The sequence below is a fragment of the Microtus pennsylvanicus genome, chromosome 9 (genome assembly GCF_037038515.1).
Source record: "Microtus pennsylvanicus isolate mMicPen1 chromosome 9, mMicPen1.hap1, whole genome shotgun sequence".
Taxonomy (NCBI): Eukaryota; Metazoa; Chordata; class Mammalia; order Rodentia; family Cricetidae; genus Microtus; species Microtus pennsylvanicus.
Genome location: NC_134587.1, coordinates 48,775,053 through 48,790,484, shown reverse-complemented (window position 1 = coordinate 48,790,484; position 15,432 = coordinate 48,775,053). Strand labels below are relative to the sequence as shown.

General features: G+C 42.1%; 1 protein-coding gene across 2 annotated transcripts in view; it reads left to right on the top strand.

Annotated features, from left to right (window-relative positions):
* The window catches only part of Pbx3 (PBX homeobox 3), a 191,551-nt gene that overhangs the window by 153,179 nt on the left and 22,940 nt on the right, over positions 1-15,432 (top strand). For both annotated transcript variants that reach the window (XM_075985939.1, XM_075985938.1), the window contains exons 4-5: positions 2,326-2,516; positions 8,114-8,249. In XM_075985939.1, coding sequence (XP_075842054.1) covers positions 2,326-2,516; positions 8,114-8,249 — 327 coding nt within the window. The remainder of the gene's footprint in view (positions 1-2,325; positions 2,517-8,113; positions 8,250-15,432) is intronic.

Genomic DNA, 15,432 nt, shown 5'->3' with positions numbered 1-15,432 from the left:
ATTTCTTAAATGTTGGCTCATAGAGAATAAAAAATGTATGTGGCTCACTGTGTGTTTTATTGGGATGCACTGCTCCAGAGATATAAGGTCTTGTGGCCAATTATGAGTGAAGTTAGAAAGACTGTCCTTAGGGATTTAGTGTGCACGTATGTTTGCATAGAAACACCCAGGAGCCCTGCAAAAATGTATTTCACAGTTTGAGTTAGCTCATCAGTTTCCAAACGTACTGTACCTTTGGCCATCTGTTAGCATTCTATGGAACTATAGAATTTGCTAACCCTGTGAGAAATAGTTCAACATTTTTCATTTTACTTATGAGAAAACTAGAGGCTGAGGTTGTCATATTACAGAATTTGGAAATGATAAAAGCATTCCCTTAGGGAAAGCACAGGAAACATATACATATCTTTCTTGGCCATGTGGACACTTGCTTTCAGCTTGGTGTAAATCCAGATTGATAGTGATGGAAAAATCTTCAATTTACTTTTTAAAAGTTTGATTTCCTTAAAGACAGAAAAACTTCTGGTTTGTTTCCTTTTTGGGGCAGTATCTCACTTTGTAGCCCAGTCTGACCTAGAGTTCACTCTGTAGACTAGGCTACATCAAATTCATAGAGATCTGTCTGCCTTTACCTCTGCCTCCTGAATGCTGAGATTAAACGTGTGCACTGCCATGCCCAGCCTAAGAACTATTTTTAATCTACAAAATTCCTTAATGTTTTACTGTATTGAATATCAGGACAATAATTACTGGCCTTTAAAAAATGTATGGCCTATGATTCTAAGAAGAAAGCAAACCAACTCCACAGTGTCTTCCCTCAGAAATACACAAGTGCACACGGCTTGTGTGTGAGTTTCAGGAGGTTCCTAACAATCTTATCCTAAGCTTCTCCCAGGACTGCGATTTAGATGCCTTTGCTTATGGTGCAGGCTGCTGGGTTTATGGATGTTAGCCAGCCTAACTCTCACTCTTGAGTTGTAGTACAAAAGCCTACCAACCTGTAGGTATTCACTGAATATCTGCTGTGCATATTGTACAACTTCACTCTGAAGAATCTAGAACATGGGCCACTACTCATAAAAAACAAGTTCTTACAATTAAAAACATTTGAAAAATACTTCAGATGAAAGGTGAGCAAGACTTACTGCTACCTCTTCTTAGAAAGCATATAGCAAAGCTTAAGTAAGTGAAAGGCTAGTTCTTCAGTTAGGAAAACCACTGCTCTAATGGGTGGTATTGAGAGAGGTGGACGTTATCACAGCTTCAGAATAAGTTTTTCCTATGGCCTTAAGAGAGTAGATGCTCTTTTTATTCAAGGTACAGACCACTGTTTGTTTATCAGTACTGACTTGCAGTGTAGGCTCACTTACATAGCACTGTAGGTGCACTACATTCAATATAGGGAACTTAAAAAGATGGTGTCTGAGGATTGTAGTGAAAACATTCCAGATTCAGTTTGGATTCTTGGTCTCTTGCTGCCTCTTCCCTGAAGAACTGAGATGCTTTCCTTGAGCGGCTTTTGTTCCCTGAAGCCTGCACTGTGGATAACTGGCCTGATGTTATTAGGATGCTTAGTATACAGTCTTGTGTGCTTACTCAGACCATGGTCCCTGGGCCAGTGAATTTACCATCCCCAGCACCAAACCAAACAGAAATCTGTTAGTTCTGCTCTGTCTGCCATCACTCCTCTGAATTCAGTACATGCTGCATTGCTAGGCTGTGTTCTTCAGACCTTTGTTTTCATCTCAAAAGTCCTTCCCGTTCTTTAGAGCCCAAGCACTACTTCTACCATGATGCTTCTGGGTGGCCCTCCTCTGGAATTAGCGAAACACTTATCACCGTCTTCCCATCAGCCTTCACACTAGTTTCTTTATATGATAAGTGATACTATACTTCATCTCTGAAGCCTAGCTCTTGCTCATTTCTGTGTCCCTGGCAGCTCTGGAAGAGTTTTAACGTCATGATCTTACAGAAACCATTTGCTGAGTAAACATAACACCCTACAGAAAATAGGAGGCAGTTAGTATTAGCCATGGGCAAGCATTTGGTAGGAGATAGCAGCCAGTGCATTCCAATAGTGCATATCATTTGGTCAAGGAGCAGGGCCAGGTGGGAAGGGCAGTTAGGGTCCGGCCATTCAGTGTCAGAAATCTTGCTGTTTTAACTCTGCCACCACTACTTCCTCAGCTGCTTAGTTCACACTTTCCCTGCTCACTGCCTAATGCTGCTGGCTATTGCTAGTAAGGTGGAAATTCAGATGGGTGGATGTCTGGGTATGATAATACAAAGTGTCAGTGTCCTAAGGAGTTTTTTTTCCTGTTACAGGCATGTAATGAATTTACAACACATGTGATGAACCTTCTCCGAGAACAGAGTAGAACACGCCCCATTTCCCCGAAAGAGATTGAAAGGATGGTGGGCATCATCCATCGGAAATTTAGCTCCATTCAGATGCAGCTCAAGCAAAGCACGTGTGAAGCAGTTATGATTTTAAGATCAAGGTTCCTTGATGCCAGGTATGTGAGGCCATGAATCTTCTGCATGGCTTTCCCCCTTTGCTTGTGTGTTTTCAGAGAAACTGGCTGATCAATCTTAGATTCTTCTTCAGTTTCGCTCTATGAGCTCTTTTCTGTGAATAGGCAGGTGATGCACCTCATGGTACCCATGCATCAGACAGCTTTTCCTGTCCTAGAAGTTGTAACTCAGGTACCTGCCAATTGAGTGACTCTGGAAATAAGTTGGATTGGTGCTGCTGCTGCTAGAGGCTTTAGGACTAATTATATTCTTTCCATTCTGATGCCAAAAGTTTTTAAGTTTTTTTTTTTCATGAAATTCTGCTTTAATCTTTGTTTTAAAAATAATTTTAAATATTATTTTTATTTCCTGTGTTTGAGTGTTTTGCCTGCATGTTTGTGTACCAATGTGTGCAGGAGCTCACAATGGTCAGAAGAAGGTGTCAAGTCTGGAACTGGAGTTGGAGATGGTTGTGAGACACTATGTAGGTGCTGGAAACTATACCCATACTTTGCAAGAGCATCAAGTGCTCTCAACTCCTGAGCTGTCAAGGACCTAGTCCACACTGACTGTGAAGATGCCTCTGGGACATTCTCAAGCCAGGGTCTGTCCAGCTTTGGAAAGGAATTTCTGTTTTATTTTGTTTTCTTCTCCCCTTGGATTCTGATAGAAGCCATCATTTTCATCTAACCCTCAGAATACAACACAAATACATGAGACAGTAATTCAATTAGAAGGCTAAGGATGTGAACATCTGTATGCCAGACCCATCTAAGAAGATTCAAGCAAGAGGCATTTCCCCCTAATTATATGCTCTTTTTTCTAATTAAGCAAAATTCTTTATCCCCTGGTCCTGCTGAGCTGTCACGGGACTCTTGGGCTTCTTTTGGCATCTTTCATACTGACTTTTGCTTTCTTCTTTCTTGCTCTAGTGGTTCCTGCTCATGCTTTTGTATATAAACTAGTTTAAGATCTTTTCCCAGGCTCCTCTATCCCCAGGCTCACTCCCCACAGCCCAGTCTCATCATCCCTTATTCTCAATACCACCATGGAACCCTGATGTACACTATGGTAGCCTGTTGGGTTTGGGGGTAAAGTACAGTTGCAGAGCTTAGCATGCATGAGGCCCTAGGTTTTATCCTACTACCAAAAGACAGATCAAATAAATAAGTAACTAAAACAAGACTACAGTTTGTCATTGCTATAACTCACATTAGCACCCTCCTCTTGGTGTTGAAGGATCTCTTTGTTGTGAAGATTTTCTGTGTTGGATTCGTTTGTTTTGTGATGAGGATAGAAAACATGATCTTGCATGTGACAGACAGACAGACAATCTTTGTACCAGTGAGCTACGCCCTCAGCCCCATTGACACTTGCTACTTTGAGATAGAGTCTCAGTCACCTGGTTGTCCTGCCTCAGACTGAGAGGAACTGGGATTGCAGCAGGTGCCACCACACTTGACTGTTTAGGGGTTACTTACTGTTGTTTCTAGGTCTAAAACACCAAGATCATTGTAGAAAGTCTTGAAAATGCATAAATTAGAAAAGGTGGACAGCCAGAATTTTGTTCTAAGAAAAAAAAGTGTTTTTGATACATTTTGTTTTGATACATTTCCTTCTGCTTTTTCATTTGGTTTTGTTGTTGTTTTGAAACAGGGTCTCACTGTGTAACCTTGGCTTCCTGAAACTAGCTCTGTAGACCAGGTTGGACTCAAACTCACAGAGATCCGCCTACCTCTGTCTCCCAGTGCTGGGATTAAGGTGTGTGCCACCATTCCCAGACCCATAGTTTATTTTTTAACATTTTAATTATTTTTACTAGTTCACATTATAGCTTGCTCCCCAACCCTCCCTTCTTTCTTCTTCAGTTACTCACTTGTGCTGTAGGACAGTTAACCAGATAAGCAAATGTATGTACCAGTCTAGCTTGCATTCTACTTGAGGAGACAAATAATAAGTAGGTAACACATACGCCATCAAATAGAATTCTATTTGCAGATCCAGTGATTGTAATAGGATGATAAGTCCTTTGAAGAAAGAGGAAATGACAGAGAAGACAATATGAAGAGGCTATTCTATACTTGATCTTCTGAGGTTTGAACTGTCTTCTGTGAGTTGCTTAATTTAGTGTGTGGCACCCTAGGGGAGTGAATCCCAGGGCATTTTGCTTAGTGGGCATTTTCTAGGGGAGGTTTTCCTAAAGACTAATAAAGTGCAGGAGCATCCTCTGGCCTGTGCCTTCCAGTGAGTGCAGACTCTGTGCTTCAGTCCTTCGCTAAGTTTGGGCTCTGAGTGACCCACCCCTCTGTGCCAAGAAGCCAGGTTCCAGGCCTGCATGCCTACCCAGACAGGTGATCCCTTGTTCAGTGTGCCTTTCTGGAAGACCATGTCCATTAGACAAGCCTGAAGTGTTAGTGTAAAACATCCAGGAATAAGCTTGTGTGGCTGCTGCTCACGGGCTGTAATTTTGTGCTACCCGTTAATCTGTCCTCTGGAGCTTTTAGATGTTTGCCAAAACTACCCCTGGACAAGAATTTCTGAGTCAAACTTTACTTCCCAGAGGTTTTCTTCTCATTCCTCCTTTACATTTCCCCATTGCCCAAACAAATGCCTGCCTGTCATTTATTCTCTTTACCCTGGCCTTGTCTCTGGACTTCATGTCATAGTCATGCAGTAGAATTGAGTGGAGTGGCCAAACTGGGGGTGTGGAAAAGATTAGAGCAGACAGTCTGGTTCTAAGAAGGCTGTCACTCAGCATCAGCTCGCTGCTGTCTTCTGACAGAGAAGCCTGGTGTAGATGGTCTTCAAGTTTTCCACACACAGCTACCAAAGTAGGTTTTTAGTGCAAATCATTCCTGTGAGCTCTCGACAGGGAATGCCTTCGACTTGATAAGTTAGTGTCAATTCTGGACATTTTCTGCCCTGTGTACTCCACCAGTTCAGCGGGGTGTGCCTCTGCAGTGGTCCCACCTCAGAGTTTTGTTTTTGTTTTCAAGCTACCTGTGATTCCTGCAAAATGAGAATTCTTCTCACTGGGTTTCTCTTCCTTTCTTTTAGTTCCTCTTCCTCTACCCTTTTCATCACCAAATAGCTTCTGACGCTCCCCTCGCCCCCTAGGAAACAATGGTTTAACCTTCTAGAAAGTTAAGAAGCTTCAAAATAGAAGCCTATGATGGTTTTATCAAATCTACATTAATCGCTCCCCTGACTGAGTACTGTGCCGCCTGGGTGGCACCTAACCGCCACATTAGTGATACCGTGGTAACCAGCTAATCACACCCTGACACCCACTTTTTGGAATGCAGGATATCGCAGTTGAGAAAGTCATTAAGATGATTTGAAAGCAAGTGTTGAGAGAATTATCTAGGGAAGGCGTTTTCCAGTCACAGAGTAGCTAATCTAAAGTGAAATCTGACAGATGTTCATTTTCGGGCAGGAATTCTTCAAAACAGAAATAATAACCACCGAATATAAGTGATGTTTTTGCTACCCAAAACATGTTGTTAATAAATATTTGATTCCTGATATTTGCCACACTCGTCCCCCTTCAGCTAAAACAACAAAATGTGCTCCTCTGTTCTTTCCTCTGTGAGGAACTTGTGCTGCCGTCTGTGTAGTTGCTTAAGTGCAGAAGCCCATAATTCCTTCATGGTGTGTATTTTCTCCTTCCCTTCTCTCCCTGTCTCACTCCAGCACTGCCCCATCAGTTCCTACTGTATCTCCCTTCTAAATAGGTCTTGAATCTTATTTCTGTGGTCCTCACATGTACCAGCTTACATCATCTCCAGCTTGAGTGAGGCTCAATCTTCAGTGGTTTCTGCATTTCTTTTTGTGCCCTCTTCCAACTGTTCTCAGTGTCAGAGTGACTTTATAAACATGGAAACTGTGCAGCAAGCCTATAGCCTCACCAGAGACAGGCAGATCTCTGAGTTTGGTCTATATAGCAAGTTCTAGGTCAGCCAAGGCTACATAGTGAGATCCTGTCTCAAAAAACAAACAAAATAAAAAAATATATAAAAAGTAGGGCAAGTGAGAGAGCTCAGTGAGTCAAAATTCTTGATACCAAGCTTGACAGTCTGAATTTGAGTCCTGGAACCTACATGGTAGGAGAGAACCAACTTCCACAAGTTGTCCTTTGAGTGCCATGTGTGCCTCCACACATATATCGTGCATACACATGCGTATGTGAGGACACACACACACACGCACGCACACACGCACACACGCACATTTAGGAAAGCAGATGTAAAAATATTTTTTTTAAGAAACAGGAAAGCAAGCCAAGTAGTGGTGATGCACGCCTTTAATCCCAGCACTTGGGAGGATCTCTGTGAGTTCAAGGCCAACCTGGTCTACAAGAGCTAGTTCCAGGATAGCTAGGGCTGTTACACAGAGAAATTATGTTTTGAAAAACTTTTTTTAAAAAAAAAAAGAAAGAGAGAGAGAGAGAGAGAGAGAGAGAGAGAGAGAGAGAGAGAGAGAGAGAAAGGAAGGAGGGAAGAGAGAGAAAAGCTTGAAACCTCAGCCACTTCTTGTTGCGCTTGGAGGTAAACCTGGGACAGTTCGTGAGGGCCACACCCTCTGTTATTTGACCCCTCTTTCTCTTCCAAGCTGTCTCCATGTTCCCTGACTTTTTCTGAGCCACATTCTCTTTTAGCTTTTTAGACTAACCAAGTTCTTTTGCACCTCTGCTCACTCCCATTCACCTTTGCTCACTCCCATTCACCTCTGCTCTTTGCCTAACCCCTAAGCATTTCCAGGACTCAGATTGGTTTCTTCAAGGAAATCATTCCTGGGTTATAGCAGTGTCCTGTGTCCCTGTTACACACTGCCATTTCTTCTTACACTTTTCCTTCATGATACTTTGTGTGGTCACTGTGATGCAAACCTGCTAATTTCTGTGTTCTTTGGGGAGGGGGATCTTTGAGACAGGGTTTCTCTGTATAACCCAGGCTAGCCTGCAACTAACGCTGTAGACCAGGCCAGCATTGAACTCACAGAGAATCGCCTGCCTCTGCCTCCTTAGTGCTGAGATTAAAGGTGTGTGCCACCACTGCCAAACTGATTTTTTTTATTTTATGTCTTTCTACCCTCTTCCTGCCCTCCAGGTGCCTGTAAGTTTTCTAGAACATGTCTTTTGTTTGTTTGTTTCATTCTCCATGTGTCTTCATTTAATACCTAGAACATATTAGGTGTTTTTGGTTTTTGTTTGTTTGTTTGGATTTTCGAGACAGGGTTTCTCTTTGTAACTGTGAGTGTCCTGGAACTCACTCTGTAGACCAGGCTGGCCTTGAACTCACAGAGAATGGCCTGCCTCTACTTCCTGAGTGCTGGGATTAAAGGCATGTGCCACCACTGCCAGACCCACATTAGGTCTTGAATAAACTTTTTGAATAAAGAATGAGGTGAATTGTCTTCATATTCTTGTACTTCTCTAAGTGATGCTGTAGCTGGGCTGTGCTTCAGAGGCTGCCTGGAGTCTCTCATAGCTCTCATACTGATGGCTTAGAAGCCCACATTCTTATATGGTCCTGATTAATTGTTCCTTTGGGTACCACTGATAGCAATGACTTACTTTTCCTTCCTGCTTTTGTCATAGACGGAAAAGGCGGAACTTCAGTAAACAAGCCACAGAAATCTTGAATGAATATTTCTACTCGCACCTCAGCAACCCCTACCCCAGTGAAGAAGCCAAAGAGGAGCTGGCCAAGAAATGCAGCATCACAGTGTCACAGGTGAGAGCCCTGGGGCGGGGCTTTCCTGGCTGTGGGCTGCCTACTCCTCCAGAGCCTCCTCTGCTCATTAGTACAAGAATCAAAGCTTAGGTAATGTTTAAAATCACTAACTGACAAGGAGTAAAGATTCTATCCATCTTCCGGCCCAAGTGTCAATCTGCTATTGATGGGTAAGTGTGCCATGGGGAGAGGCGTGGTCACTCTCCTGTGCATGTCATGTAGGCCTGGCTCCCTGAGCAAGATAACTGACCAAGCTGCTTCAATAAAAAACAGTTTATTTGTTCCGAAAGGAAATTGAATTTTGGGTGAGAGCCTCGGGGTTCAGAGAGCCACTTGTGGGTAGTTGTGCTAATGTTGGAATCCTGTGGGTTTTGTTCCGTTCTTCCTTCTCACTCAAAGTTGTACTGTAGGTTGAGACACTTCAAAAAATATCTAACTAACTATATCTGTAAGAACATAAAGATAGTCTTCCTCAAGGCTGGAAAAATGGCTCAATAGTTACTGCACTTTCAGAGGGCCTGGATTTGGTTCCCAACATCCACAGGACAGCTCATAACTATCTGTAACTCCAGTCTCAGGGGATCTAATTTCCTCTTAGGGTCTCTGCCGGCCTTAGGCAGGCACTCGATGCACAGACATGTATCCAGGAAAGTCATTCATACACATAAAATAATTAATTGATTAACTTAAAAAATATATATTCCTCCTTTAAGCAGTATGTGTGTGTCTATAGGTATAGACTTGTGATTATTTGCTAAATATTATGGTAATTATTTATATAGCATATTATATTAGATTTATAAGTACTACGAGATGATTTCATTCTGCAGGAGGCTGTGTATAGGTGAAATGCAAATACTAAGCCATTCATGTAGCTTGAGAATCTTCTGATTTTGCTGTTCCCTGGGGAATTCTGGAGCCCATCCTGATGCAGTAACTAAAGGATAAAAGTAAATATCTAACTAGAATTACCTTTAGAATAAAATTTTATTCAGATTTTCATATTTTTGTTTATAGATTGCCATGTAAGCAACGCTTCCTTTTAGAATGAATAATGATAGTATACCAGTTCTGGCAATGCTGAGCTTAAAGAAAAGCTAACTTGCCCAGCGGTGGTGGTGCTCGCCTTTAATCCCACCACTCAGGAAGCAGAGATGGATGGGTCTCTGTGAGTTCAAGGCCAGCCTCGTCTACAGAGTGAGTTCTAGGACAACCAAGGCTATACCATGAGACCTTGTCACAAAAAGAAAAAAATGAAGAAAAAGAAAAGAAAGAAAGGTTTCCAAAAGTTTAGCATCCAATAGAGACCAATGATCAGAATTCTAAAACAATATACTCCAACTAAATATTAAATTTATTTTTCTGTGTCTTCGTTACTGTCTCAATACCGTGAAGAGATACCATGGCCAAGGCAACGTTTATAAAAGAAAGCATTTAATTAGGGGCTTGCTTACAGATTTAGAGGGTTAGTCCATGATCATCATGACAGGAACGGACAGGCACTGAGAGCTTTACATCCTCATTCATAACTGCAGGTAGGAAGAGAGAAACAAGGCCACAACTCCCAGTCCTTATATACTTCTGTCAACTGGGGACCAAACATTCAAACATGAGCTTGTGAGAACCATTCTTATTCAGACCAACACATTCAGACCTGCTATATTATGAATATAATTCTCTTATACACTTGAACCCAAAATTAAAAAAAAAAATCCCCTTTGGATTCTAACGAAGGTCTTATACTAATGTCTTATGTGATCCTGAGTTTATGCTGATTTTGTTTTGTTGTTGTTAGTCTTATTACATAGGGTCTCGTTGTGTAGCCCTGGCTAACCTAGAACTAACTCACTAAGATCTGCTTGCCTCTGTCTCCATTACTGCTAGGATTTTAGGCCTGGTGCCACCATCCGACTCTAAGCTGATTTTTTTAACTTTCGTTTTAATGTTGTTTTCAGAGCAACTTTGATTTGTAATTAAGATTTCATTTAAGGCCTAATTTCCTTCACTTACTAAATTGTGGTGTATTTTGATCCCTGCCCAGTTTCTTTTTAAAATGTTTCATTTAGTGTGTTTGCAGGCACATTTGTGCTACTGTGTGTGCGGAGTCAGGAGAACAACTTTCCTCTCCTTCCTCCTGGATTTTAGGGCTAGGACTTGAGTCTTCAGGATGGCCAGCTTCAAATGTGTTGTAATTGATTTGGATTTCCAGGTACAAAGTTATGTCTAGTAAAAAATGCCTCTTTCCAGGCTATGTCTCACTGACTGCCACTTGAAACACTGAGTATAATGTGCTAGATTTTAGGAAAAAGCAACCCAAAAGTGTTTCAATTTGGGTTTTCTGGATCTTGGGTGTTGAAGTTGTTGAATAAGGAATGGCTTATTTAGGCCACAGTGTAAGGAGACAGCCCTTCATGGGAGGGAAATATGGTGGCAGGAATATGTGGCCATGGGTTGTAATATGTTCACAGTCAGGAACCAGAGAGAAGTGAACTTTAATCTCCATTGTGTCTTGTTTTTTTTTATTCCTTTTGGGACCCTGGGCCATGGATTGGTGCTACCCACATTCAAGGTGGGCTTTACTCCTCCATTAAACTTCTCTGAAAATGACCTCACAGACAGTCCTAGGTGCAACTCATAGATGACTCTAAACCCAGCCAAGCTGAGCATAGAGATTAAACAGCATAGTGCATGTCCCCAAATGCTAATGTGAGCCAGCTGACAGCCAGGTCTGCTTTCATGCTTGAGTGTTTTGGGTCCTTTAAGGTGTTCTTCTCTTACTGTGTGTTTGTAGCTTTTTAACAATGTATCCAGCACCAGGAATAGCAGACATTACATCCTTTACAAAAGCTCTATAATCCAGATTTTTTGATAGCTGTAGTATGTAGCAATTTGTATGTAGTTCTAGGACATACTCAGTATATGCTTGGGAATTAGAAATAAAAGGTTCTCTTCAGCCTGTTCTTCAGATTTCACTTCTAAAGCAGACTGGGAACCCATTTAACAAGTGTTCTAAAATGCTGTGTGCTGCATTCATTCACATTTGTGTCTCTGCTTTAGGAAGCCTTGAAGCAGCTTCAGTATGGCCTGGCCTCCTGCCCACACCTCCATGAGGGGATTTAGGCCTGGGTCACCACACTGAACTATTTTTTAACCATGATTTGCTTATGTGTGTGAGGGGTTGTGGGTGTGCAGTGTGCAATGGCACATGCATGGAGTCAGTTCTCTCCACCATGTAGGTTCCAGTAAGTACCTTTACCTTCTGAACCGTTTTGTTAATTCGAACCTGGTTTTTATGCTTCTTGTCTTTATTTGAAATGAAGGCTAGTTGTCTTGCTTAGGCTGTCCTCGACCTTGTGGGTATAATGATCCTTTCATCCTCCGAGTAGTTGGGGTTACAGGTGTCCACCCTCACACCTGGTCACACCAGTGCATTTAGGTTGTATTTTGAAATCCTCCTAGGAATTTTTAGGAGCAGGTGAAGATATGAAAATAACATAGAGATCCTCGCCTGTCTAAGACTCGCTTCCTGATCTTGTCTCTTCATCATAGACTTTCATCAGTCAGTGTATGCATTCATCTAAACTGTGACAGCTTCCAAGTTCACCTACTTCCTGTCTGAAAAACCAACTTTCCTGCAAATCCCTCTTTCCTTATCTCTGAAGTGGATAAAATAGTTATTCTGTTAAAAACATTGGTTTCAATCCTTACAGCTTTTACTTCAAGTTCATGAGAAGTGAAAAAGCAAATAGTTAATTTTTTTTCATTTTATGTGGGTGTTTTACCTTCACATGTGTCTGTGTACCATGTGCATACCTGGTGCCCACACAGGCTAGAAGAGACCATCAAATCCCCTAGAACTAGGATTACAGACAGTTGTGAGCCACCATGTAGGTGCTGAGAGTCAAACCTGGTTCTTCTGAAAGAGCAGCCAGTGCTCTTAACACCTGAGCCGTGGCTCCGGCCCTTAGTTAAGAATTTCTGTTTCAGGTCTAGCAGGTCCTGAAAAGAGAGCAATGTGCTCTAAAGCAGAAATACACTGAGACACCAGAACATATGCAAATCTACCTTCAAATACTGAAAACAGATGACAAGAACAGGGCAGTTTTTGATATTGCATATAAAACTGAAATTTTATTATTATTTCAGCAAATACTTTAATAATGAAGAATCAATAGGAGCTAGGCATGGCAACCCATATATACAAACCCAGAGTATGAGGGTCTCCTATAAATTAATAAGGAAAAGGCCCTACAGTCTCTGTGCCTTTCTAGTGACAACCAATTTGAAAAGTGGGAAAGACCTCAGTGATGCCATAGACTATCTCTACAAGTGCTCAATTAGATGGAAAGATCCCCATTCTCAATAGCAATCAGGAAAATGTAATTGAAAAACTATAATGAAATCACTTAATTTCCTAGATTGGCAAAAAGTTAAGTTTAAGCATACCCAGGGTTATAAGCCTGTCAACGGCAGCAGGGACCTCTGTTTCCTGCCAGGGGACTGGTTATTGTATCCACTTCAGAAGTGCCCATGCAGTCAACCCACAGTTTCACGTTTAGATAAAACTGCCCTGGAAAACCTCTTGTCTAAAAGATATACTAAGACACTGGAAGAGTCAGCAACACTGAAATATCTGAAAACTTGAAGAAGACAATTTTTCATTTGCCTAAAAACACTGGTAAACACAGTGCATTCCCACAGTGGCATATCTACACCAGTGGGAGGAGGAATTTTAATGTGTGTCAATTCCAGTTAGTGTGTCCTAGAAATATCATGAAAATGCAGATTGCAGAAGAAACAAAGTGTATGGCCAATCTCTGTGAAGTCAGAAGTGGAGACACGTGATCAAATACATGGAGAAGGAGAAGACTGACTAAAGCAGAGTTAGCCGAGTGCGGTCAGGAAGGAATATTCAAAGCACTTCACTGGAGTTAATAATGTGTGTTTCCATCTGAATGGCGAGTTTGTAGGCACTGACTTAATTACCATTCATTATAAACCTATGTATATAAATTAAGAAAGTCAGACATGGTGGTGTGTGTACTCTTAGTTCTAGCACTCAGGCAGAGGCAGATGGATCTCTGAGTTAGAGGCCAACTTAATTGACACAGCAAGAACTTGTCTCAAAAAAAAATTAAGTTGAGGAAGTCTTTGTCAGTTGTTCAACTGATACTTGACCTTACCTAATAGAAATATGTACAAATATTTTCCAAAAGATTCATACTGGAATGTTTATAGCAGTGATAGTCATGACAGCCAAGACATAGTACAGACATCCACAAATGGGGAAGTGGAGACATTAATGTGGTTTATTTGGACTGTGATTCGGCGGTAAGAATGAGTTACATCTCTGTGCATCTCCATAATGCTAGAGAATCATGGTTCCATTTATAACAAGCTCAGTAACAGACCATGTTACCCTGAGGTGCTAGAAGTAAGGACAGCAGTTGCCTCTGGGGAGCAGTGAGTGGAGAGGGAAGAAATGCTTCCTGATCCGGGTGTTGGGTTCCTGGGTGTGTTCATGCTATGAAACCTGTCAAGCTCTGTACTTAGAATGCGCGCCTCTTTTTGTATGTATGTTTTCATGTCACCCAAAGTGTCCATGCACCATGACAATAAACCTGCTCTTGAGATTGTGTAAGCTTCTGTGGGGAAATATAACAAGAGATAAAACAAAGGGATAGCAAGTTAGAAATGACAGATGCTGTGGAGAAAAATAGAGGAGGGAGAGCATGAGCTCTGCTTAGTGGTGAAGGAGGCCACCTCCTGAGCAGTCTTCGGAGAGTTGGAGAGCTGACACGATGTGTGGCTGATGAGGAACTCTTCAGCAGAGACCACAGCAGCCTGAGCAAAGAGTCGGGGGCGTCCACACAGCTGCTAGGCAGTGGGCATGACTGTGGCTTTTACTCTGAGTCGGATGGGAAACAGAAGAGTGACCTGTCTCTAACAGGACTGCCATGGTGACTGTACTGGAAACGATCGTGAGGGTGAGTGGAAGCAGATACCAGCCCACATGCAGCTGCCGTGATCCAGGCAGATGATAGTGACTTAGACCAGAGTGTCAGTGGTGGAGATGATGAGCTGGGCTGAGTTCAGGGTACAACCTGCAGGGTCTGCTGGCGGTAGGAGGTGGCTGACATTTTTATCCTGATCATCAGGGGGATAGAGTTGCTATTAAGAACAATAGGGAAAGATTTGGGAGAGAGGTTTTGGAGAAGAGGGTAAATATTTCCTCTTGTCTGTATTAAGTTTGGCTGTGCCTTAGCTCTCAAGCTCACATGTGTAGTAACATACATGGATAGGAGAGTAGAGACGAAACCTATTGCAGTCCTTCATTAATTCACAATGGCATGCTGTAAATGCAAGTCCTCCATTTAGAATTCAGCTGCGCCAGAATGGAGCCTCCTGTTATAAGGCTCAGTTCAGCTGAAAAGCTGGAATTCCCTTTCATACAGTAAACTGAAGAGTCACAAAAGCTGTTATTGCGAATTTCACATGCACCAAGGCTCATACTTAAGTTGTCACATATTCTTAATTAGTGGAGCAGATATTAATACACTTTTACTTTGGAGTAGTGCTAACCCACATGGATTATTCAAGTTAGTAAGACACAAAGCCTCCATTGTTCTCCTGATTTCGATTCTGAGTCTGTCTTCTCTGTTAGCTGTTTTTAGAATGAAAAATGTTAACGTATTTTTCATTGCTGTCGTAAAAGTACTATAAGGAAAGAAGAGAACTAGAAACATTAGAGGTTAAGTGGCATTGGGGTCAATTCTTCATTCTTGCCGTTAGCGTACCCCAAAGCCTTGCACCCAAAGTTGGTGCACAGGACCTGTCTGTTAACAGTCCAGCACAGAGGACACAGCCCTGCTCCTTACAGATAAGGGACGGAGGCTCAGGAGTGATTTGGCAAGGACTGTCGCAGGCTTTCATAAGTGGTGAAATTGGGGTAGAGATGCTTGATAAAAAGGAAGAAAGTGGATTGCCACCTTTTTCCTGCCAGTGGCAGTGTGGTTCCTGCATCCCAGGGGCCCAGGCTCGAGTCTGGGTGTACGTACAGCCTGAACTCTCAGGAGGACTGCTTCCTCTCCCTAGCTACTGGGGAGAAGCTAGGCTAGTTAGTAGTCTGAGATCTCTTACTCATTAAACTACTTACTCCAAAGCAGTGAATATTCAGTAAGCT